Source organism: Mus caroli, chromosome 14, assembly GCF_900094665.2.
Source record: "Mus caroli chromosome 14, CAROLI_EIJ_v1.1, whole genome shotgun sequence".
In the NCBI taxonomy this organism is placed as follows: Eukaryota; Metazoa; Chordata; class Mammalia; order Rodentia; family Muridae; genus Mus; species Mus caroli.
Window position 1 is genome coordinate 104768044 of NC_034583.1, and position 26195 is coordinate 104794238.

Below are 26195 nucleotides of genomic sequence, written 5' to 3' on the forward strand. Positions count from 1 at the left end.
AATGGGAATGGGTGGGTAGGGAAGGGTCTGGGGGACTTTTGGGATAGCATTGGAAATGTAATTGAGGAAAAGATGTAATAAAGAATATATATATATATATATACATATATATATATAATGCACTTGTCATGTTTAGGATACAATTAATAAGAATAATGTTTTACATATTTCAAACCATAGAAAGAATAAAAAATTATACTTCAAACTATAGGAAAACTGTTCTTTACATTGGACAGTTTTCAAACTCTCCAAGCCTCTGTTTCCAAGTAACAGGTTTCTTAGATATACCTGGGACTTTCAATGGTGTTTATAATGTAACTGTTGAGTTATTTCATTTATAAGGCTCAAAATATCCCTCTGCAAGCAAACCAAACTGGGAATGAAATTCTTGCCAAATGACACACCTGAAAGTTCTTTCTTTTTTTCTTTCTTCTTCCTTTCCTCCTTTGTCCTTCCTTCCTCTTTCCTTCCTTTCCCTTCTTTCTTCGTGTCAAAGATATGGATCTTCCTTCTCTTCAGTTTCCTCAGAAAGTCAACAAACAACTGCAGTGTTGAAAAGAAATTCCAACTAAATTCTCATGTATTTTCCACACTAAATATTGTTTGTATTTGAAGCATCTTGATCATCCAAACATCCAAGCTCTCTGTTCTACTTTGTTTGGCATGGTAAACAGTATTTCTAACACTGTACATCTGTCAACTGTCATTGCAACATTCTAAGACACAGTCCTTCAGCAGGAAAAGGGAAAACAGGAAGAGACAAAGGATTATATGACAGCATTGGCTTCTATTGCCTGTCTAAAGGAGATAACAAAGTTGCAATTTTCCCAACTGTCTTTAAAACAATACAATAAATGTATCCAAAGTGTCTAGAATAAGACTGTATCCTTTGATAGAGAGCCCTACTTATTATTCTTTAAACTTTAAATATTATTTATTATTATTAAATATTATTTTTGTTATTTAAAGCTATTAAAATTTTCTTACCTATTCACTAACCTTCCACCTCTCCTCTAAGAGATCAGAGTGGTACTTCCCAGTGTCCTCAGAATCACAGTTGGTTTGTTTCCCTGGAAATGAAACAAATCAGGTTTGGAAGGAAGGTGAGGGCTGATTCTTCCTGTGTAGACTCACATTTGTAGAGTTAATAGATCTGTCAAGCCTCTTTCTAAAAACATATGACTCCTCTTTGGTGATGTTTTGAAATCAATAGGACTATGGCTCTTCTCTTACTGTATTGGTTTTACCTTCTACTACCAAGAATCTTGTTATAAATCAAATATTACAACTTTGGGATCTTGTAAATTGAACAGGCTCAAAGGATTGATAACCATCTTCTTATTCGACCTTGTATACAGTTTTCACTTAAAGCCAATTTCAGTGTAAACACTCACATAGGAATAAATATACCAGAAGAATAGAGAGCTTTAATTTCCATCAGGTGTTCTCGATGTCATACCTGAGTACAATGGTTACTCATATTCAACCCTGTTCACTGATGTCTTGTGTGTAAGAATGTAATATTAGACTCTAGTTGTCGCTCAGGCTACAGTACTGTACAGCCCCCCTGACTCCCACAAATGAACCAAATAGCCACCTACCAGGACACTGTCAGTTCCTAGGTAACATCTGGTGCCATAATCTCACCTGGGAAAGTGATTTTACTTCAAAAATGTGATCAAATGGAATATTGGTCCCACATCTTGATCTACACCCCTTCCCTGCCTCCTGCTTGTAAATCAGAGAGCCTGATTGCAGGCTTGTGTTCCAAAGCCTCCCTTCCTTAGGAAGTTAGAAAAAAGGAGATCCCACATCTGCCACTAGGACTCTGTTTCCTTTTGCTAGGGCCCGAACTCTGCTGAAGCCCACAACAAGCTGTTATCTCTTTATTCTTCTGACTTAGCCAGTAATAAGTTTTCCCTCAAACATGCTACCCCAGGAGCCCATCTCTGTCTTCTCCTGAATTTTCCCTCCCTGCCCAAACTCTTCCATTCTGATACCCATCAGAAACAGGAATAAAATAATGTTTGGGTCACATATGACAATTACGGCCAATACTTTCTAAAATGACAAGTAAGGTCGAAATAGTGACCATGCTAAAGATTCGTATCATACTCTATCTAAATGGCTTTAATTACAGATCTATTCATCTTTAAAGTAGAGTTCAAGGACAGAAGTGTTTGAACTAAAAATTAGAGAGCTCTTGAAAATGCAAGTGTGAATTTTTATCAAGTAAATATTGCTCCCAATCTGAAAAAATAATGTTGTTATATATATAATAAGGAATGTTATATAACAATGGAGAAATGAAAACATGAAAAAAGAAAGAAGAAAACAGTCTGCTGATTAACAGATGATTTCAGAGAAAGTATTTCATTAACTTCCTTCTAATTCTAAGAGGGAACATTGTTATCCAGTCTAGCTTTTCATTTCCTAAGTCATGACGATTATTGTTAAAATTTTACCAATAAAAGAAAGGACTGACTACTCAGGATTTGATGGAAAATGCTATATCCCCAGATGTAAGTAAATTGAGCTGAGAAGGTAGCTCAGTGGGTAACATGACTGCAGCCAAGCATGTGAGGTCTTGTGTTTTGATCCCCAGAACTCAGCAGGTCAGAGAACTTGAGGATAGGGCTAGTACTTGTAACCCCAGCACTGCAGCTACAAGGCAGGCAAAGCCCTAAAGCTTCTTGGCCAACCATGCTAGATGAATCAGTGAATTTCATCATGTTCAGTGAGACACCCCAATTCAAGAAATTAGCTTCATCCTTTTCTTTTTCCAACAGAAAATCCCTGGGGGAAATGATAACTTCATGGGGTCCCTTGTTTTAAACCTCTGAGTGCAAAGAAGAAGAGCACAAATGTCTCTTTTGTCTGTCTTCAATCCTGCCAAGCAGGCCATTTATAGTCCCTGCCATTGGCTGCAACACCTCAATCTTAAGGGGTGATATGCCTGTATCTGAAACAAATATAAGACACAGAATATAAGAGGTTTGAACACGGTTTCAGATTGCTGTGGGTAAGAATCATTTCTGTGTGGCTTCTAGCTACTTTTTGAAGGGCTGGCACAAATAACTCCAATTTGTTCAAGAGAGGGTTTTGTCATGAAGCTTAGGATAGTCTGAGATGTAAATTCATCATTCTCAGCCTCCCAAGTGATGGGATAGGCTACCGTGACTAACAGGGCTACATTCAAGTCTAAGAACTCCTGCACTCCTTGCCTCCGAGCAATATTCTCTGATTAACCATCTGAAACTTTCTGACTATTATACTTCACTGGCAAGGTCAGAATTGTCCTCATTGACCTGATTGGAACATGGGTTGTGGGTATATAGCTGACAGATGAGACAGACATGGTACCAGTCAATTCCTTCTGGTCGATTTAAGTAGCTATGTGATAGAGAAGAGGTGGCTCTCAGGTCAGGCAAACCTGAAATGCTCTATACTTGGACTGCGGGTAATGTTCTAACCAGCTCAGTGTTGAGGAAATGAATCTGGATAACTTCGCCTGTCTTCTCTGTAGGGGAAACATTGACTAAGTCTTTTCTTCTACTTTTTATTCTGAAAGTCAAATAAAATAAATAGAGAACAACAATCAGAATGCACTGTTTCTTTTTACCTTAGACTTCCACTTACACAAATATACTCATTCAAGTTATTGTACAGGGGTCTTGATCAGGATTTTTTTTTCTTTTCTGCAAGTTAAAGAATTAACTGGAAGGAAACATCTCAAATACGAAGGTAGCAGTGGGGAAACTCTAGAACACAGAAGACAGAATCTACTGGTGAAGTAAGGGTTGAGGAAAAACTCACACACAAGATCTCTCTCTCTCTCTCTCTCTCTCTCTCTCTCTCTCTCTCTCTCTCTCTCTCTCACACACACACACACACACACACACACACACACATGCAGCAAGCACACAGACAGGTTATCTATTGAGAGGGGTTTCTCAGGCACCTAGAAAATCCTGTTTCTATTTGAAAGTATTTAAAGTTGTTGAAGGGTTTGATTCTCATAATTTGGGGTTGGTCAGTTTGGACAGATTGGTCAATTGGCTCCCAATATTTTTGTAAATGTGTTCTGATTCAGGCTGGTCATCAGCAGGGTAGGACCTACTTGTGGGAGACAAAAATGCCTACCATATCCCTTTTTGTTTTATTTATTGTTTTAAGCTGCCAGGCCTTTGTTGAAGCTCAGGAGGGAGAAACTAGTCATCTTGGAAGTTCCTTGTCTTTATTACCTAGTCATGGCTCCTCACCCCATCTGTCTGCCTGTGAAGGAATCTGATTAACTCCTAATCCTTCCTTCACTTCGTTCCCAAGTACACGTTCCATATACAGACCTTTAATACCCAGCCCTCATGTAGGCAAAATATATATCTCAAAATGATTCTTTGTAGAATGACTTCAATTAGAACCAGGAGAGTTGCAGATACACCATTTCACTCAACTTGTTGATTTTGACCCAATTATGAATAGCTTGAGATATTCCTTTAAGTAAGCAGAATTAACTGTGTTAGTTGCAATTTTAATTAAAATGAATGAAAGTCATGTAGTAAAGAAATTCATTCTCCCTCTCCCTCTCCCTCTCCCTCTCCCTCTCCCTCTCCCTCTCCAGTTTTCTATTCTGGTCAGATTTGTTTTAAATCTTTTCCATTTGGACATTTTTTTTAAATGTATGATGTTTTTGTTTAAAGTTCTCTCTAATGGAGAGTACATCAATGCCTTTTAAGGTACACTTTTTTTATAATGCAGAATAATGACTTAGACTTGAAAGCCCAGTTTTGACTTCTCCTGGTGAGTTTTAAATCACACAAGAGGAAAATGCATTCAGAATGCATGTTTCTTATTGGGACAGTGAATGATGGCATGCTGATGTTTGAATGCCATTGACAAATAAGGAATCTCTGTCCTGTTGTAGCTGCCTGTAGACTGCCAGTTCAGGGCTAATCTAAAATTACACGAGAATTCTGACCACGGAGCATCTCTCTAAAAAACAGCCACCTATAAGGGACATGGAAGGAGATTTGTGAATTTCCTAGCCTTCTTCCCATATCTGTTTCTCAGTTCTTCCTGATTGCTTCTTTTAATACCATGAATTCATCACCTTGTTTGATGTATAGAGAAATCCTTGTCAGCCTTTTCATGAAGGGAAATCATGGCAGGTGAACAAGAAGACTTCCTGTGAGGAGGGCAAACCTGGAATCACTTAACCAAAATGGGAAAATTCTGCAAATGATGCTGAACGAACCTTAGGTCACAGTTCCAGGATGGGAAGTGAGTTCAGGTAGGGTTCATAGAGCAGACCTCAGGAGTGTCTGCTGGTATATATATATATATATATATATATATATATATATATATATATATATATATATATATATATATATATATATATATATATACATACATGCATATATACATACATACATACATACATACTCAGTTTAACAGCTTTGAATCACATTTCAGTTTGTGATAGAGGCACCCAGAGCCTTACAAAGCATTGCTTCACAGGATATGGTCGCCATTACATTTCTCTGAGTCCAAGAAATGAGACTTCAACTGGCCTTTGGCTCATCAAATTGCACACACTGAATTATTTTCAGGCATGTACAAAGGATTGTTATTGGTGTGGGATAGAAATCTAAAAATATTTTATCAAGTACAATGACTTAGGTGAGAATAAAGTTAAATGATTAAATATAGATTCAGAGAAGCAAGAGAAAATAGTTCTTATCTCAAAGCATGTAATTATATATTTCCTCTGCTGAGCTGGAGGCTGGCATTTTCAATGTCCACTGTTTGACAGCTGTGGTCAGACATCTCTACAGGACTGAGCCTGCTCATTAGTGGCACATTAACCTCAACTTTGCCTCAGGCCATTAACGAGCAAACTGCACATTTGACCTTTGTTCTACAGATTTTTTTTTTCAAACAGTGGGCAAGGTACTGCTTTTAATTTAAGCTCTGTAGTATGTGTGGACTGACTTTAGGGGTAAGAGAAAAAAATCAATACATGTCATTAAATAAAGAAACATGTGGTTTGAGACATTCCACAGAGGAAAGCTCCATTTAAAAACGTGATTCTTTTCCAATATTTTCCCAGATAATTAGCTTTGGTCAAAATTAAAAATAGTCCCTACTGTCTCGAGCAAGAAAGATAGAAATGAAATACAACATGTAACCATATAGAAATATTTTAAACCAAACAAACCACTACAAGATAAGGATAGTAGATTACAGCTCTACTTTAGAAGTAACTAATTAAATAAAATGCAAACTGAAATGCAAATTAGAGCCACAGGTTGAAAGCACACAGTTTCCTAGATGAACCAAGTTTAACTTCTATAGGGGTACCACTCTTCACAGCTGATGTATGAGGCATATGTCAATCTTACAAATTATAATGTAAGTTAGTTTAGTATTTTATTAGACTGTGTAAGTCTATATTGAATTTATGAAATATCATACACCAACATGTATTTAAGAATGATCTATATTTTTGACATAGATGTTCATGATACCCACTCAAATATGGGAATAGCTTAGTACCAATTTTGTAGTACTAAATCATTCTTATATTTCTGCCTTTCCCCTCTGCCTCCTCTGTCTGTCTGTTTGTTAATTTGCATGTAAAAAATCTGAGGAAGGATAAACACCAGATTGTCAATATTAGATAATTCAGGAAGGATGCAAACACTACAGAGGGACAAATTAACCTGATCTTCAGTTACCTTTGAATTATAGTACTGTTCAATAAAAGATGTTGCTTTTGTTATTAAAGGTGTTATAAAAATCGAAAATATTGCCTGGCTTTATAGTAGTAACTGAGCATGGATATGTCAACAAACTACAAAGGACAACTCCCAGGTGGGTTGCATTTCCTTTTATATATTTTAACATGCAATGTATCAGGTGACCCTTCTGGTATGGTTGGCCTCAAGGGCATTGGAAGCAATGAAGCAATAACTATGCTAGTTCATGCTTCTCCCCCACCTTCAGTAAGCTCAGGGCAAACAAGGCTGCAGGCTATGAATGAGCAATTGTACTACAGACCTTTTCATCTTTACCGAACCAGCACTGCACAAGGCTGGTCATTAGCTAGAGATTAGAATTTACTCTATTCTCTGCTTCATGTGCTGCAAAATAGACAGAGACAGACGGACAGACAGACAGAGAGGGAGAGAGAGAGAGAGATCTCCTATCTGAACATACTACATTCTAAGTTCAGATTTTCATGGGAAGAAGTGCTATATCTATAATCTATGTTTCTATCATAGCAATGCACCTATAAATGTATATATTTTCTTAGTGTGGTAATTTCTATAAATTTTTATAACGATAGTAGCATTTTCCTTGTTAACATTTTTAAACCTTGAGTTGTCAAATCCTTGAAAATTTGTGATACTGATAATTGATATTGTGCACATGCTATAGTGCAAGTGATTACAGGACAACTTGCAGTTGGTTCTCCCTGTTCATGTGTGGCTCAGAACTGAACTAGGGTCATCAGGCATGCTGGCTAGTGCCCTTCCCTTGCTAATCCAAGTCACCAGTCTCATCTGTGTCTGTTAATTTTTTCTATGTGATAGTGACATATGGCTAGGACAGGGAGCTACTCCAATAGGCGATTTCTTCACTTGTTTCTAACTCATGATACAGTGTATCTGTTATGGGTTACCATAGGCTCTTACTACATAGGCTCAATGGTAATGAATACATTTCAATCCCTGGAACTGCCATGAGTCAGCTCAGTAGTCTTCTGACTTAGTAATCCTGCTCTCTAAACTTCTAATATTTTGAGAGTATACTAGGAACATGTCATGATTCTTCACAATCTAGAAGTAGGTCATCTGGGTCAAAGAATCCAAAGACATATTTTTTTTTCTATTTAGGAGCTTAAGAATATCATCATTTTAAAAATACATTGTTCTAATTTCCAATTCTGGAAACTATTAAGGACTAAGTTATCACTTACAGCTAATTTACCAAGCATTCGAGTTGGGTATAAACAATGACCAAGCCCTGAGTACAAATGATAGACAAGACAGAGCTTTTGATATGAGAGAAGACATTCGTCATTAGAGGAGGAAGATTTACAGAATAGGGACAATCATAGGGCAGAGGCTATGGAGAACACACAGATGAGAATCAGAGTGAACCCACAGACACTGCACAATGGAGAGGAAAGAGAGGTGGAGAACTTTAATGAGAGTTTGAAGAATGGCTAGATAGAACAATGGAGGTGATGAACACATAAGCATGAACTTTGTTCAAGCAATACAGATGTATGTTATGCAATGGCTCAATAAAAAATGTGATTTGAGCCTGGGGTGTGGGACCAGAAGCAAGAGTAGCTGGCATGGAATAAGGCTACAAGGTGGAATGTAAAGATGCCCTGACCATTATAAGACATTTCTAAATCTAAATTACTCTGTAGTTCAATAGAACAAAAGTGATATTTGTTGTAGAAAGAATATCTTGTGTCTATATGGATGTGTCACCTGTCAATAATAAACCTGATGGCCTATGGCTTAGGCAAGAAATAGGAGGTGGGACATTTGGGAGACAGAAATGATCCTGGGATAGAGCCAGACACAGAGGATTCTCCCTGGGAAGATGTGACAAGATAGGTGCATGGTACCTGAGCACAGATAACCAGCCACATGGCAGAATGTAGGTTAAAATAAATGGGATATTTTAAGTTTTAACTAATCAGAGGAGAACCTAGCTATATGGCCAAAGTATTTGTAAATGTATTTTGAGTCTGAGTCTTATTTCTGGGAGTATGGAGCTGGGAGGAAGTACCAGACCTCACTTATATAATTTTTGATTTCCAATGTTGCTTCTCAGTAAAACTTAGAAAATGAATTGAAGGGAAAGAGAAAAGGCAAAATTAGAGGCGTTGCCCATCTGTTAAGTTTGAAGCTTGAAGAAGAATCTGTACATTTTTATATGGACCCAATAGATGATACTTTGAATAAATGCTCAGATGGGAAACACTTTACCATATCCTTTTAAATATTGCAACTCAGTTGCTCACATGAATTATATATGATTTCTATATTTTAGTCGTGTTTCCAGGACAAGATGAAAACTGATATGAACAACATATCTACTGAAGGATAATTAGCAAGATCTTCTAACTTTCCACTGCATGTATTATGTTCCAATTTTAAATGATATTATCTTCATGATGGTAGAAAAGGAAATGTATGGGTTGTCCACACCCATAGCAAATTTAAATTTAGAATAATTTCAAGAATACAATATTTTTTCGCATGCATAATAGTCAGCATTGAACTGGGAAGAGAGGTCTGGATTGCTTTATGGTTCAGGTGATCAAATACTGTGACAGAAGCAACTTAAGTAAGAAAGGCTTTATTTTTGGCTTATAATTCCAGAGGGATACAGAATACTGTAGAGAGGCATGTAGTCAGGAACAGGAAGCTGGCCAACATCCATACTGCTGAACAAAAGAATGAACAGAGAGTATGGTCATCTGTTCTCAAGGACCACCCCCAGTGACTCACATCCTCTAGGATGATCCCATTTTCTAATGCTTTCATGACCTCCCCTAAACCACCATCAATGTTTGCCCTAACACGTCAGACTATGGACTCACTTTACATTCAATCCAGGAAGTCCAATTTCAATTGGTTATGTAGCAGTTACAATTTCTGACTATAAATTTGTCCACTAGTATTTATTTCCAACCAGCTCAATTATATTGTCTGTTTCTCCTTCATCCATTCATTTGTTTCATTCATTTGCTCCTCCTTTCTTTGTAGCTAATGTACTCTCTAGACACTGAGTGAAACTGCATTTTAGAATAATATATTTTTTATTATTTTACAATCTTATCTATCTTTTAATCTATCTATCATCTATCTATCTATCTATCTATCTATCTATCTATCTATCCATATCTTGATAATATCTCATAGTTTAAATGAAGATGGCCCCCATAGGTTCATGTCTTTGAATACTTGGTCTACAGTCTCTGCTCCATTCCCTGTTCCTGTTTGTGCATGTCTTATAGAATAAATTTGTGGTTGAAAGTTTGGTGGTTGAGTTTGTATCCTTATCGCTCCACTGGTGATCCTGCCTGGCTACAGGAGATGGACCCTTCAAATTTCATATCCTTAGTGCTGAGTCACAGTTAAGTTCAGCACCATTGATTCTTGGGAGCCTCCCTTATCACAGATCTCTGCCAGGTCCTGGAGATGCCCCTCACCTCCCCATCTCTGTCACTTTCAGATTTCCATTCATTCTTATGGCTATCTGGCCATCTCTCCTGTCCCTCCCCACACCTGATCCTAAAGCACCCCCCCCATTCTGCTCCCCATCCCATCTCCCACCCAGTTTCCTCCTTTGATCTGCCTCTTATGACTATTATTCCCTCTTCTAAGAGAGAGTCAAGCTTGTGCCTTGCTTCTTGTTTGCCTCTTTGAGTCTGCGGAGTACAGCATGAGTATCCTGTACTTTTTGGCTAATATCCACTTATACGTGAGTATATACCATGAATGTCCTTTTGGGTCTTGGTGACCTCACTCAGGATGATATTCTCAAATTCAATCCATTTGTCTGAAAAATTCATGATATCTTTGTTTTTAATAGCTGAACAGTACTCCATTGTGTTTCCCTTTCTCCACATCCTCACCAGGATGTGATATCCATTGCTTTGTTTTGCATTTCGCTGATGACTAAGTACTTTGAACATATTTTTAAAGTGCTTCTTGGCCATTGAATATTCCTCTGTTGAGAATTCACTGATTAGCTCTGTACCTCATTTTTAAAATTGGGTTATTTGGGTTGTTCGTGTCTAACTTCTTTATAAATTTTGAATATTCATCCTCTGTCAGATGTAGGGTTGATGAAAATCCTTTCCCTATCTACTATCTACTATTTAATATCTACTATATACTATCTGTAGTCTGCCATTTTTCTCCTATGGACAGTATCCTTTGCCTTACTGAAGCTTCTAAGTTTCAAGAGGTCCCACTTATCAATTATTGATCTTAGAGCCTGAGACATTGGTTCTGTTTCAGAAACTTTCTCCTGTACTAATCAGTTCAAGAGAATTTTCCACTTTCTCTTCTATTAGCCTCAGTCTATCCGGTTTTATGTTAAGGTTATTAACCAGTTAGACCAGTAAAATTTATTAAAGATGCTTTCTTTTTTCTACTGTATACTTTTGACTTCTTTATAAAAACAAGAAACAAAACAACACACACAAAAAAAACAAACAAACAAGTGTCCATAGGTATGTGGGTTTATTTCTGGGTGTTTGATTTGATTCCTGAGCAAAGTATCTGTATCTATACCAACACCATGCAATTTTTAACACTATTGTTCTGTAGTACAGCTTGAGATCAGGGACAGTGATTCTACTAGAATCTCTTATTGTCAGGATTGTTTTGGCTATTATGGGTTTTTTGTTTTAACATATCAAGTTGAGAATTGCTCTTTCAAGATCTATAAAAATTATGTTGACATTTTGATGGGGATCACATTGAATCTGTAGATTGCTTTTGGTAAGATGGCAATTTTCATTATGTTAATCTTACCTGTCCATGAAAATGATAATTTTTTTCCATCTTCAGGTGTCTTCTTCAATTATTTTCTTCAGGGACTTGAAGTTATTGTCATACAGATCTTTCACTTGCTTAGTTAGAGTTATATCAAGATATTTTATATTATTTTTGGCTATTGTGAAGGGGCTTGTTTCTCTAATTTCTTTCTTGGCCTCTTTACCAAATGAAATAAAATGGTATGAAGGAGGGCTATTGATTTCTTTGAGTTAGTTTTGCATCTATCCACTTTGCTGTAAGTGTTTATCAGCTGTAGGAGTTTTCTGGTAGAAATCTTGTGGTCACTCATGTATACTAGCATATCATCCACAAATAGCAATACTTTGAATTCTTCCTTTCTGTGTTGTATTCCCTTGATCTCTTTTAGTTGTCTTATTGCTCTGGCTAGAACTTCAAGTACTATATTGAATAGATAGGGAGAGAGACAATCTTGTCTTGTCCCTGATTTTACTGGAATTGCTTTAAGCTTCTCTCTAATTAGTTTAATGTTGGCTATTGGCTTGTTGTATATTGCTTTGATGTCTTTAATACTTTTAACATGAAGGGGTGTTGGATTTTGTCAAAGGCTGTTCAGTGTTTAATAAGATGATCATGTGACTTTTTTCTTTCAGTTTGTTTATATGATAGATTTCAAGGTTGAATTTTCCAGTATTGAGACATGCCTGCATCCCTGGGATGAAGCCTGCTTGATCATGAAGATGATGTTTTTGATATGTTTCTGGATTCAGTCTGGGAGTATTTTATTAAATATTTTTGGATCAATGTTGATAAGAGAAGTGGGTCTCTTTTAATTTTCAGAGTCTCTCAAGAAGTCAAAGGTGATTCTTATAGGTCTGCCTTTGTATGCTACCTGGCCTTTTCACCTTGCCAATTTTAATATTCTTTCTTTGTTCTATAAATTTTATGTTTTGCTTATTTTGTGGAGAAAGTATTTTCTACTCTGATCCAGTCTAATTGGTGTTCTATTAGCTTCTTGTATGTTTATAGGTATCTTTCTTTAGTTTTGGAAAATTTTCTTCAATGATTTTGTTGAAAATATTTTCTGTGCCTTAGATCTGGGATGCTTAAGCATCTTCTATGTGTATTATTCTTTGATTAGTATTTTCATGGTATTCCAGATTTTCTAGATGTTTTTGTCAGTAATTTTTTAGATTTAACATTTTTTTTGAGTGATGTATGTCCTGCATCTGAGATTCTCTCCCATCTCCTGTATTCTCTTGTGATGGTTACATTTGTTATTGCTGTTCTCATCCCTAGGTTTTTCATCTCTAGGATTCCCTCAGTTTGTGTTTTCTTTATTGCTTCTATTTCCACTTTCAGGTCTTGCACAATTTTATTTATTTCTGTCACCAGTTTAATTACATTTTCCAGTATATCTTTAAGGGATTTATTTTTTCTTCATTAAAGACCTCTACTTATTTGATTTTATTTTTCTGCACCTCTCTAAAGGAGTTATTCATTTTCTCTTTAAAGGCATCTATCATCTTTTTAAAATTGGATTTAAGCTCATTTTCTTGTGCTTCAGTTGTGGAGGATATTCAGGACTTGCTGTAGTGGGGTTACTGTGCTCTGAAGGTGTCCTTTACCCTGGCTTTTGTTGGTTGTGTTCTTTCAATTGCTTTTAACCAACTAGATTGCCTTGGTCTCAGGATGTTCCTGTTGTAGTAGGTATTGGGAGGGGACTTAACTTTGTCCTACTGTGGTAAGCCTCTGATGGGTATCCATGGGTTGTATGAATCCTGATCTACACATCTGTAAGATTCAGAAGACACAGGTCCAGTGAAGGTGAACATACAAGTGAGGGCAGAATAGAGATACAATAGGGACAGCAGACAGCTCAGGGTAGCATGGCATGCCCCAAAGGAGTCAGTGAGCAAGGAAGATCCACTTTAATATTTTGAAATCATAAAACCAAATTATACACTTTAAAATTTTATTTATTTATTTTGATTATTTTGTTTTCAATACATACTGACCATACTGACTGCAGTTTAACCTTCCTCTATTCCTCCCCCTCCCCCTCATCCCACCTTCCCTCTCTGTATTAGTCGGGGTTCTCTAGAGTTACGGAACCTATGGAATGTCTCTATGTATTAAGGGAATGTATTGTACTGACTTATAGTCTGTAGTTCAACTAATATGATAATGAAGAGCAGTGAACAGAAAGTCCAACAATCTAGTAGTTGCTCAGTCCCACAAAGCTAATTGTTTCACCTGGTCCTCTGCATAATCTGGAATCCTGAAGAAGTAAGTTTCAACAGATGTGCTGGCAAGTAAGTGCAAGCAGGTGAAAAAGAGCGAATATTCCTTCTTCCAGTATCCTTATACAGGCCTCCAGCAAAGGTGTGGCCCATATAAAAAGTGTGTACCACCATACCTGAATCTGGAACTTGCTTTGTCCTTTGACCTTGAACTCAGAGATCTGCTTGCCTCAGTCTCCTGGGATTAAAGGTGTGTACTACTTTGCTTGGGCCTAAACTTTTCATGCTCACTATGCCTCAAGATCTCCATGTCAAGATCTGGGTAAAAGCCTGCATCTTCCAGATATGCCCTACCAGGGACATAGGTGGAACCCAAATTAGTCATTAGTTGACTAACAACTTATATGCTCTCTATTTCTGGATTGTAGTTTTTTCCAGATATAGTCAAGTTGACAACCAGGAATAGTCATTACACCCAGACCCATCCCTCATCTATTTCCCTTCTGAAAAGAGTAGGTCTCCTAGGAATATCCACCAAAAGAGCCTTATAGAATACTAGGATCAAGGATCAAACCCTCATATCATGGCTGAGAAACCCAGTAGGAGAAAAAGGCACTTACTTGCCAGCACAAGATGAAAGAGTCAGAGTTATTCCTTATTCCCACTGTTAGCAAGTCCTGCAAAAAAACATCAAGCTAACAACTATATCAAATATATAGAGAACTTAGTGAATGAGGGCCACGCAGAGTCCATTTTGGTCTCTGTGTGCCCCTATGGTCCCTGTTAAGTTGACGTCTGTGGACCATGCTCTCTTGCGATCCTCTACACCTCTGGCTCCCAAATTTCTCCCCTCCACACACATCAGGTTCCTACAAAAATTCCTACTGTGGAGGAGACCTCAACCCAATCAGAAAATGACTTATTATTCCCATAGCCATAAGTGTCATAGTGTTGTAGCAGTTGGAGCATTTTACCTGGGGGATCAGTATAACTTGCAAGGTCCATATCTGACTAAATCTATTGATGACTCTCCTTCCTCAATGGTCTGCATATTACTTTGGGCGCTTGTGAAAGGAGCTAAGCAGGGAGCTTCTGACCATCATTGCAGCTGGCTTTCTATATGTTCTGAGGTCATGGTATGTGTTATCTTCTCAAATAAGGCTTTAACATGTTGTCACCATATTTAATTGACTCAGTATTTCATATTCTGTATCACTGCTAATTTTCGTTTCTCCTCATTCTGTGGTTTGCATGACTATTTGACTTTTATTTCTTTTTCCTTCCCCCAACCCTTTACTTTTGAGTACCTTTCACTTTTTTTCTAATGCATGGTGCTTGTCTGTGAAATTCCATCAACATCCATGTCTTTGTTCACCATTTCCTGGTTGAAAACCCACATACCTCCCAGTCTGTCAAGATCCACTGTGTCCTATGTAAAAGCATAGGTCCATTATACTCATTATACACTAGTATAAACAGCATCTGCTGGCCCTTGTGAAATATAGAATTCTGGTCCCTATTTGGAACTGTCAGGTCTACATCTGCATGTTGGCAAGAGTCTAAGATGATGTTTATATTTACAAAGTTTGAAAAGTAAGCATTTTACTTATTTGACTATATGGGAATTCCCACAAAGTATCAACCCAAATACTCTAATTACTTCTTTAGCATTTGGTCATTTATTATTCTGATGACAGTTTATCAGATGTACTCCTGTTGCCATCAGCACCTTCAGATCCAAAGCAAAGAATAAAACAAAACAAAGAAACAGAAGAACCCCTGCCTGCTTGAATATTTTATCTAGAGCAGGGAGAAAGATGAAGCTGCAAAATTTAATGAGAACACATACAACACACGCAACACACACAACACACGTACAACAGACACAACAAACAGATAGACACATACAACACACAGAATACACACAACATACACACAACACACACAACAAAAATACATGCAGAAAAACACACAACACATACACAACCCATATAACACACAAAACACACACAGAGAACACACAAACAGACACACACAGCACACATACAGAACATACACAGAAACAGACATATAACACACACATAACACACAGATTCACATACAACATACACACACACACTACAAATACACAGTAGGCTTGGGAGTGTGTCAGAAAAGATGAAGACATTGAACAGGGTAAAAGTGACTGTAAGTATGGGGTGGGACACTAAGGAAATGCTGTTCCCTCCTTCCTTGTATATATCAGTGAATGATGTCACTTAATGATCTTCGCTAGAAATTATACTAAAGTTCTTACTTTACACATTAATTTTTGATTGTGTATGTGTGTCAAGTATGTGTATTACAGTCTTATGTATGTAGGTACTCATTTATGTACATATGTACATGGGAGGTGTGGAAATGAAGTTGGAGTCTTTCTCCATTATAGCTCCATTCTTGCTAAAGCCAGAGCTCACTGATTGCGGCTATTCCAGAAGCTTGCCTCTGAGGTATTCTGTCTCTGCTTCCTATGTGTTTAGATTACAGAAGGCCATCACAGTTGCCTATGTTTTATGAATTTTGGTTATCACCAGCCCTTGAATTTGCAAGGCAAACATTGTTTGTCCTTCCAAGTCCTAATTTTAAAACTCAAAAGTTTTGGCCTTTTAAGCAAAAAATGCAAAATCCTTCATTATCATTGAATTTTTCCCTTCTATAATCCTCAGGGGCAGGAGAATAGGATGTGAATCAAGAAAACAAAACAAAACCTTACTTGATACACAAATAGTCTTCACTCCATTAAATTTTATTTTAATATTTTATATATCTAGGGTTTGAGTAGTAAAACATACTACTTTGTATTATTTGTTACCAAAGACTCAGAAATGTGATATAAGTTGACTAAACCTTTATTCAATAGGCAATCCATTAGGGAGTTGTAGGTGTATCACATTTTCCACTTGAAATAGAAAATAAAGAGTGTTAATGTGTTTAGATGCCAATAGCTAGGGAGCAGCTTAAGGAGGCTGAATAAAGTGTGTGTGTGTGTGTGTGTGTGTGTGTGTGCCTGTGTGTTTGTGTGTGTGTGTGTGTGTGTGTGTGTAGGTGCATGGTATTTAATAATGTCTGTCTTTAAAATAAGATTCATAGCTAGTGAAAACTTTCTATTCTAAAGATAAATTTATATATTAGCATAGAAATCTTGAATTTTTACCTATTGTTAGAAAAGTATATGAAGCATGAACATAAGTTAACTATAGCTTTCTATAAATTATGTGTGGTAATATTCATGCAGCTCTTCTGTGTGGATTTTACATGTTTTGTTTTTGTTTGTTTTTCTTTTGTTTTTTCTTTCAGAGAATTCATCAATAGCCTTAGGCTGCACAGGTCCTTCTATGGTGGCCTGGCTGACCAGCTTTGTGTTAATGAATTGGCTGCCCCTGAAGGAAGGCCCTGCTGGAATGGGGAGGAAGTAGTCAAAAGGTAAGCTATGTGTAAATCCTGCCTTTTCTTCCTTGCTTTCTCTCCCTGGAATGAACATGGATGCTTACTGTTGTTCCTTTACAACACAGGTTAGAGGTTAACCCCTTTCTTTTACTTTCCTCAGTAACTCTGATCCTTCTTTCCATTTCAACTCTGAAGCCACCATGTGTTGAATTGGAAATTCTTCATTCCCACCCGTATGCAATGTATACAGCAACCCCAATCTTTAAATGGTTGTCTTCTCTCTAGTTGGTTCTATTTGTCAAATGTCTTATTCCTTTTAAGTTCATGGTTGTGAGTAACCTAGGTGAAACCTGAATACTCAGGCAAAGATGAGAGACTCGGAGGCAAAGGGGAAGGGAGAAAGGGAGAGAAGGGAGAAAAAGAGGGGGAGGGAGAGAGGGAGAGGAGAGTTTCTAAAGCATAAGTAAAATACACTTTCATTTATACACTCCATGCTTAGGATTTGAATCTGTTGAAAGTTGTGTCTGAATCTGTGATAATTCACTTTACCTTCAGCTGAGTGATAAAAAAGAAAGACAGTGTGCCTGCTCCGTCACATACGTACTCCATCTGGTGTCTCATGACTTACCTTTCACCTCAATGACACATTCACTTAAAATATCATGTAGAGGATTATTACTCTGATAAATACATTATGACAGTACACTTTCAATTCAGTTGTCTGTAATAATTTTTAAAAAGAATTCTAGGTGTTTATTCATTACACTTAGAAGCTATATATCCTTATGTTATAGCTAATTTAAAAATCCCAGAGATTATGAACATCCACAGAAAATGATTTTGGAAATAAAAACTGTAAATTGAAATATAAAGTATTTGGTGATCTGTCTAGAATATTTTTCATTATGTTTTTTGAGTCTTGGACTGTATTTTAAAATTTTTATTTTATACATACTGAGTGCAGTCATAATATGCATTTGAATGGATAAAAGAGTTCTGTCCATATTTTTCCTTCTACATTCTACTAATTAATTTATACTTTGAATGATAACTTTTCTTTGCATATTATTCAAATTGTAGTGAAGTCTTCTGAAGAAAATATTTTTAACAAAGATGAGTGAGAATCCCGTGGTGTCAAATGAAAGATTAAGCATTTAATGCAAATTTATTTACGCTACTATATTGTGTAAAACTGTGTCATCCAAGTCTTCGTCACCTGTAAGCATTTGTAAGTATTTGTGTTCAGTTTGTGTACATCTTCTGTCACTTCCTTGAGGTTTGTTTAATAGAAGTGAATGCCTTAGCAAAAGCTTTTGGGTAAAAATCACCTTCAATTCACAGAACATAATTTCATTCCTTTTAATTTTTTTTTCTAGTTTAATTTAATCTTTTTTTACACTCCAGATTTTATCCCCCTCCAGGTCCACCTGCTAACTGTTTCACATTCCATACCTCCTTACCTACCACCTTCGTCTCCATGAGGATGTCTCTCCATCACCACCAGACCTCCTAATCTCCCTGGGGCCTTCAGTTTCTTAAGGGTTAGGTGCATCTTCTCTGACTGAACCCAGACCCAGAAGTTCTCTGCTGTATATGTGTTGGGGGCCTCATATCAGCTGGTGTATGCTAAAACATATCAGTGAAAATGTTGGCTCATTCCATAAGTAGTCACAGGAAAAGTCTCCAGAGCCATGATAGACAAATGAAATATCCAGAAGGAAGACTGAGGTATCCACTAGCACAATGAAGTTCATATAATTATTTCAAAAAGATAATGGGAGAATGAAATTTGTTGCTGGAGTCTCTGTGCTTGGCCCTTGTTAGCAAACAGTAGTCCTTAGCAGTATGGGGAAAGAAGACCTGGTTGGTGGTCCAGTGTCTGAGAGATTTCAGGGGTCCAGTTTAATTGAGACTGCTGGTCTTCCTACAGGGTAGCCATCCTTCTCAGCTTCTTCTTTAATTCAATCCCAGGGGTCACCAGCTTCTGTCCATTCCTTGGGTATAAATATCTGCATCTAAATCTTTGAACTGCTTGTTGGACCTCTCAGAGGGCAGCCATGCTAGGCTCCTATTTCTAAGTACACCATAGCATCAGTACTCATGTCAGGCCTTGGGCCTCCCTCCTCCTTGACTCCCAATTTGGGCCCATAGCTAGACTTCCTTTCCCTCAGGTTCTTCTTCATTTTTTTTACAATTTCTTTCTTAAATGTAATCTTTAACATCCCGGGAGCGCATTTGAATTTAGAAGGCACATCTTTAGGTAGAGTTCTCCACTATGTGTCTACGTTTCTAGAGCTAAGTAATTCTGGATCTTCTCTTTATTCTACTCTATCCCTTTCTTTCCCCATACTGCTAAGGACTACTGTTTACTAACAAGGGCCAAGCACAGAGACTCCAGCTCTGGAGAACAAATTTCACTCTCCCATTATCTTTTTGAAATAATTGTATGAACTTCATTGCGTTAGTGGATACCTCAGTCTTCCTTCTGGGTATTTCGTTTGTCTATCATGGCTCTGGAGACTTTTCCTGTGACTACTTATGGAATGAGCCAACATTTTTGCTGCTCCCAACATCTATTGTTAGTGAACATGTTTCAGTCAAGATTATTTTGAGGCAACGAGGAAAGAAATCTAGACATTGAGTCATTTACTTCCCCAAAGATAACTCTAATATACTAACGCGGTTATGTTGGACATATTTTGTCTTTGAGGGACCTTTCCTGGGTACCTTATAGTTTTATATGCTTGACTTATATTGCATTTTCAATCATGATCCAATCAGTCATTGAGGTACATTTAGAACAAGATCATTTTTATCAATGCAAAGTCAATGGTAAAAATCTAGATACTTATGTAATCTAGTTGATTGCTTATATTGTATTTACTGTGGCTTTTATTTGGGCTATAGTTGTCCAAATAATAACCTGTCTTTTATTCCTTTTTTGGGAAAGTAAAAATTCATGTGACTAGAAGTGCTATTATTAATAGTTTTAAATTTCTAATTCAGGTTTTAGGAGTTTTATTTCATTTTATTTTAGTCAAAGCACTGATAGATGTGTTTTATTATTGAACTCCTGGATTGACTTCAATAGCATTTCCATAAAGTACTGAGTCCAGAAAACTGCTATGATATTAATTTTTATTTTTTTATCAGAAAACAAAATATAGCAAGATTCACAGTGGAGAGCTGTATGAAGACTTTGCATTAAACATTCATTTTAGAGATATACCCTTAGTTAAAACAAATACTGCCATTCAATTTTAGGAAAATTGATACCAAGTGAATGTGTGTCCCATTTAGGGGCAAAGGCTATTATCCTTTTTATGGTAGGTTATAATACCCATTGCATCCATCCTGGGAAATTATGCCAAACAGATCAACACACTGAATTGGTTGCCAAGATTGATTTTATTACTCATTATGAAGACTGGAGTGATTATTTTGGCGGTGTTCCGTCTCCTGCAGGCATTTGTTAGGAGGTGATTGATAAGATTATTTATGTGCACAGCTGTGGAGAATCTAGAGACTGCTTCTGTATCATTTGAGTCTGTGAAATTGGCTACTTGTTAATGTAAGAGAAAAATGTCTGAAATATCTGTAGTGTAAGGAGAGTTACATCTGAAAAAAAAATCTGTTTTAATTCCAGTAGTTTTAAAGACAGCCTTTGTGCCATATACCCTAGTAGAACACTGAGGTCAGTAAGTCAAGTTCTTGATTACAGATGAAAATGAGCTGCTGCTGCAATCTGTGTGAACTGCATCCCTGAAGGTCCATTTTATCCACCACACTCTTAAGTTATCTTGAAACAAAATTGTTCTCCGGAATGCGTGCTAGTCCCTACTCTGTTCTCAGTTATCTGTAATTGTAATTGATTGTTCAATGATTTCTCCACTGCCCTCTGGGTAGTGAAGTGTAGATGACAGTCCCTTAATTAGCACTGCTTGCATCTCCCTTGTTATTAATAGACAGAAAATCTAGTAACTCTCCCTCAATATACAGGAATTCATGATCTCTTCATTAGCCCTTGAAACAGCCAGGAGCTGTTAACTACCCTAGTAAAATTAATAGGCTACATAATCTTTACTTCATTTTGATTTAGTTAATGTTTCCTAATGCTTCTGGCATAATCTAGTGGATTTTTATTTTTTTCTCTCTAGTTCTTTTGATAAAGTAACCATTTTCTTAAGTGATTGTGACTGAATTTTTAAAATCAAGTAAAAATAGACCAAATGTTAGCAGTCCTCTAATGTTATAGTTATGTATTATAACTTTCTTCTTTAACTAGGACTTCTTTCCCAACAATAACTGTTTAACAACTTCTCCCTCACTTTCATCTATCGCCTACCAGGAAAGCAACTTTGCTTTCAGTGTTTCTTTTGTTCTTTCTGATTCTATAGTGACTTATTATATTAGGATACATTATTCACAGAAAGAACTAGCTTAGTTCTCACATTTGGACCTTTATTTGAAGAAAATCAAGTCTCTACTGCTCTGGATTTATTCATGTAATAACCCCTTGCTTTTCCTGCATATTGTGTAAAATGCAGTATTCCTGTGATTCGAACACCCGTCTGCTTTTAGTTGCTGTCCACAGTGTATGATACATATCCAGTAATGTTTGTAAATGTTGCCAAAATCCTCTTTTCCTTTTAAAGCTTTCTAACCTTTTAAAAAATTTAAAAAAATAAAAACTTTTAAAAATTTAAAACCCTTTTCTTTCTTTCTTTCTTTCTTTCTTTCTTTCTTTCTTTCTTTTTTTGTTTTTTTTTTAAAGAGGTTGCAAATAAAGAAAAATCTCTCACTTACAAATTAACCAGACCAAAATCTGTACAACTCCGGGAACCTGAGTTAGAACAGCCATTTATTTACAGAGGGAAGTTTTATATTGGATTATGTACTTCACTATGGAATATATTTTATGAACACTTTCTTCAACAAAAATGAAAAGTCCATGAGAGAGTAAGAACCAGAAAAAACAATTAACTTTACGTCTGCGTTCACAATTTGTATTCATTACCTGCATTCAGGCCTTCCTCATCCCTAACCTTCCTCCACCCATTATTTTTACATACTACGGTCACAATATAATTAGGTGGGAACTAGAGGGTGTTCAAATTGGGATTTGTGGACTTATTCATTGCAGAAATCTACATCAGAGTATGGAAACTCCACTATTAAAAAGAGTAATTTCCAGCTAAATTATTTTATCCAACTATGCCAAGTTCCTACATTTCCCTCATGTTTTGTAGAATATTTAGTAGAATGTTCAACACACCTAACTGCTGTGTTGAAACCTCCAATTTACTGTGCTACCTATAAAGTCTTTTGTGCTATATATCACATATTCTTTCTTCTTTTCTAATTTCTTTTAAAGACTGTATTAATAGGGAGGTTGAAAATGATTAATATCATTGAGTATACATGAGTGATTTTTCTGAAGGTAAAAGAACTATGGGTAAATTAAATCCATAAGTCAGTGGTTCTCAACCTTTCTAATCTTATAACTCTTTAATACTACTGTCCCTCATGTTGTGATGACCCCCAAAACACAAAATTATTTTCATTGATTCTTCATAACTGTAACTGTTATAAATCATATATAAATATCTGTATTTTGCTATGGTCTAATGTGTCCCTGTGAAAGGTCGTTTTCCCCTCAAATGGGGCGCGACTCACAAGTTGATAGAAAACCACTGTCGTATGTAGTACTGAACATTGAGATTTGGACTGTGGGAGGTACTGTGTTAGGCTGTAGATAGTAGGCTCCTAAGTGAACACCTGACAGTATAGAAAGGGGATGAATCTTAAAACTGTCTACCTGCATCTGCTCTGTGCTGATATCTGTTTTTCTTTGACTTAGCAGTAGGGTCATGAATGGAAGTGTACCTCATTAACAGTATGAAACCAAAGTCCAGTGAGTTTGTCTAATCTCAAATGTATTGGTTAAAACGTGTTAGGCAGAACCACCTTAATGAAGGGATATAGTGTTGGAGATGTATAAAAATGCAAAGTTGTACAAAGGCTGAATTAAAACACTGGAAAAGTGGCTCAGTGGTTAAGAGTAATTGCTATTCTTCCAGAGGAACCAGGTTCAGTTCCCAGAACCCACATGGTAGCTCCCAACCCTCCATAACTAGCTCGTGAGGATGTAACAACTTTTTCTGGCTTCCAAGGTTTACCAAGTATGCATGTGGTGAGATATGTAAATGAAAGCAAACACTTTTACGAATAAAATATAAAAAAAAACTTTGAAAAATTTACAAAGTCTGATTTTAGAATGCTTTTAAAGGGGTTAACTGAAACACACCTGTACTTGAATGATGGAAATGAAAAGGATGGCTGTAAAGATGCTGCTGCATATAGATTCATTGCATCCCAAATCTCCACTTTGAGTCTGCCAGCAAGCATGTATGTGTAGCTGATGTATGATATTTATAACAAATATGAAATGAATTCACAGTATTCTCAGCTGTAGACTGCCTTGCACAGCAGTCAGCCTTGAGCTGTCTTATCGTTAAATTCTTTCTGGCCATGGTTTTATTTTCCTGTAAACTATAGTCTGTAGGCTAATCATTCCATTGAGTGTGTTCATAGAAAATAATGAGTTAGATGTTAGGTGCTTGATGGCTTGATAATCAGTTGTCTCTAGTTAAGGGTACACCATTATTCTTGGAGAGCTGCAAGTTGAAAAAATATAAACCGTAGAACTATATTCAACTAGGGAGCTACTCTTAGCTTGCCACTAAAATAAAATGATGACCAGGTTTTGATCTTCTAAATCACTGTTGGTGCCTGAAGGATGTTTGGTTACCAATTGGTCCTATAAGCACTGTAAGTCCTGCATTGGAAGCATTCAGTCTTAGGTAATATTTTAAAATCTGAAATTCACTCATGCTCTTGTCCAATAAGTTCTGGTTGAATCTGGGAGATACAACAGCATGAACAAATTCTGGACTGTGTGTCAACCCTGAACTCTACTAATTTTTCAACAAATGCTTCTAACTCCCCATGTATACATGGGAGCTGGGAGATTTTAGTGTGGAAAGGAAATGAACTAAAAATAGAGGGAGGAGGAGGAGGAGGAGACGGAAACTTTCCATTGACAAATAAATTGAAGATTAGTTTAATTTATGGGTCCTGACTGGAAGGAATTACAAGCTACAACTGGGGGTGGGAGTCTCTGTGTGCTCATTATTGGATGAGTTATATCTTATATCAGAAGAATCCTATTTAGAAACATCAACATATGTGAAGAGTAGTTTGCAAATTAGTAAAAACAACAATGAGGATTGAACAGATGCCACAGCAGTTAATAATGTGTGTTGTTTTTGCAGCAGACTTGAGCTGAGGTTCCAGTACCCATATTAAGCAGTTAAAAACTATGTAACTCTCTTCTTCAGGGGCTTTGACTCTCTGCCACTTTTTGGCTTTCCTTGGCAACTTATGTGTGCATACTCCGCAAAGATACATGTGCATACAAATCATTTAATATTTTTTCAAAATTTCTGAAAATAATTATTGTGCAGTACGACTAAGGCAGGAGGTTATTACTTCCTAAATACGCTAAAGGAGACAATTTCACCAGGGATGAAAATAGAGAAATATATCTTAAAGAGAGTTTCTCAAACATTTCAGCTTAGGAAAAGAGAAGATGTTTTTTACCCATATAATGGATCAGTCTTCTCAAGACAGAAGAAACATAAAAAAAAAAAAGAGTGATTCAGAGATAAAAGGAAAAAATAGTACTCTTATTTTTTCCAACTACGGCAATGGTTTATCACTGGGTAGGCATAGTGTTGATTGTGATGAACTCTTAGTTGACAAGAAATCATGCCCTGAAGCCATGATAAACCTCCATCATGCCACACCACAGTAACATGACAGTTCTAAGGCTGAGGTACTTATTGCTGCTTTTCTTCACCCACTGAGTTTCCATCTATATTGTATACAGAATGCCTGGAAGACAATACTGTTGAACACCAGCCATCACCCTGTGTCGACTCAGCTTCTTGCATGCTGACACCATACAGATCGACTATTTTTAACTTGTTACATGCTTCTATCAGAGGCTGTGAGTTGAGGAGTGTTAAAAAAAAAAAGGAAGCAAGATAAGAGTTCCCTGAAGTGGAAAGCTACCAGGCCTTTTCCCGTCTATGTGGCACAGAAGTTGCTCTCTCTAGGGGTCTGGTTTGCATTACAGTTCCTCTGACTTGTGACCATTATGTTATTGAAAACAGCAGCAATAGGACAGTGTTCCAAGATGACAATTCTGCTTTGGTAAGATCATTTTCACATCTAACCTGCACATTCCCACTGGATTTCTACCTGCAAAATAGTTTCTTTTCAATAAAACAAAAATATTTCTTCTCAGACTAGTCCCTATGTTCCCACATTATAGTATATAAATTTATTAGCCAGAGATTTGTTCCATTTGGAGGTAACATACTATAACAGATATCAGAAATATATTGTCATCCTTTTATATTTTCTCTTCAAAAAGGTCCCACTGTAACCTCACTTGATTTCTTTACACAACTCATCCATTACATGCACATATGATTGCTAACATCCCCAGATCTGCTTATTTCTCAGAAGACATCAGTGAGCTCTTCTAGAAGCTATTAAAGAGTTTATAGAATCTGATGGTAAATGATTTTCGCATTAATAAGTGCACAGTATATTGTTATATATTAATAGTATATTGTTCATTATATGTTTTGGCCTGTACAATTTGTGTGGCTTTGTGCTACATTCTCCTGAAGACTTTATTTTCTGACTCCTCTGAAATACTTCTCTATTTTTGTTTACTTGGGGGGAGACTCAAGAATACAAATTATTTTTGTGTTCATATAATCTACTTTCAAAGTTCCATCTTTAATTGATTTTTTTAAATTTTTAATATTTTTTATTGCATATTTTCCTTAATTACATTTCCAATGCTATCCCAAAGGTCCCCCATACCCCCCCC

At 36.7% G+C, this 26195-nt stretch overlaps 1 protein-coding gene and 1 long non-coding RNA gene across 4 annotated transcripts in view; one reads left to right on the forward strand and one right to left on the reverse strand.

Annotated features, from left to right (window-relative positions):
* The window catches only part of LOC110309400, a 14682-nt gene extending 13648 nt beyond the window's left edge, over positions 1-1034 (reverse strand). Inside the window, exons 1-2 of the long non-coding RNA XR_002379697.1 lie at positions 988-1034; positions 405-543 (exon numbers count right to left, since the gene is read on the reverse strand). This is a non-coding gene — a long non-coding RNA (uncharacterized LOC110309400). The remainder of the gene's footprint in view (positions 1-404; positions 544-987) is intronic.
* Positions 1-26195, forward strand: part of Gpc5 (glypican 5) — a 1353471-nt gene that overhangs the window by 300718 nt on the left and 1026558 nt on the right. For 2 of the 3 annotated variants that reach the window (XM_021182017.1, XM_029469205.1), the window contains exon 5: positions 17138-17263. In XM_021182017.1, the coding sequence (XP_021037676.1) occupies positions 17138-17263 (126 nt within the window). Of the gene's footprint in view, positions 1-9410; positions 10065-17137; positions 17264-26195 lie in introns of those variants that run through there. The other variant, XM_029469206.1, reaches the window with a different exon arrangement.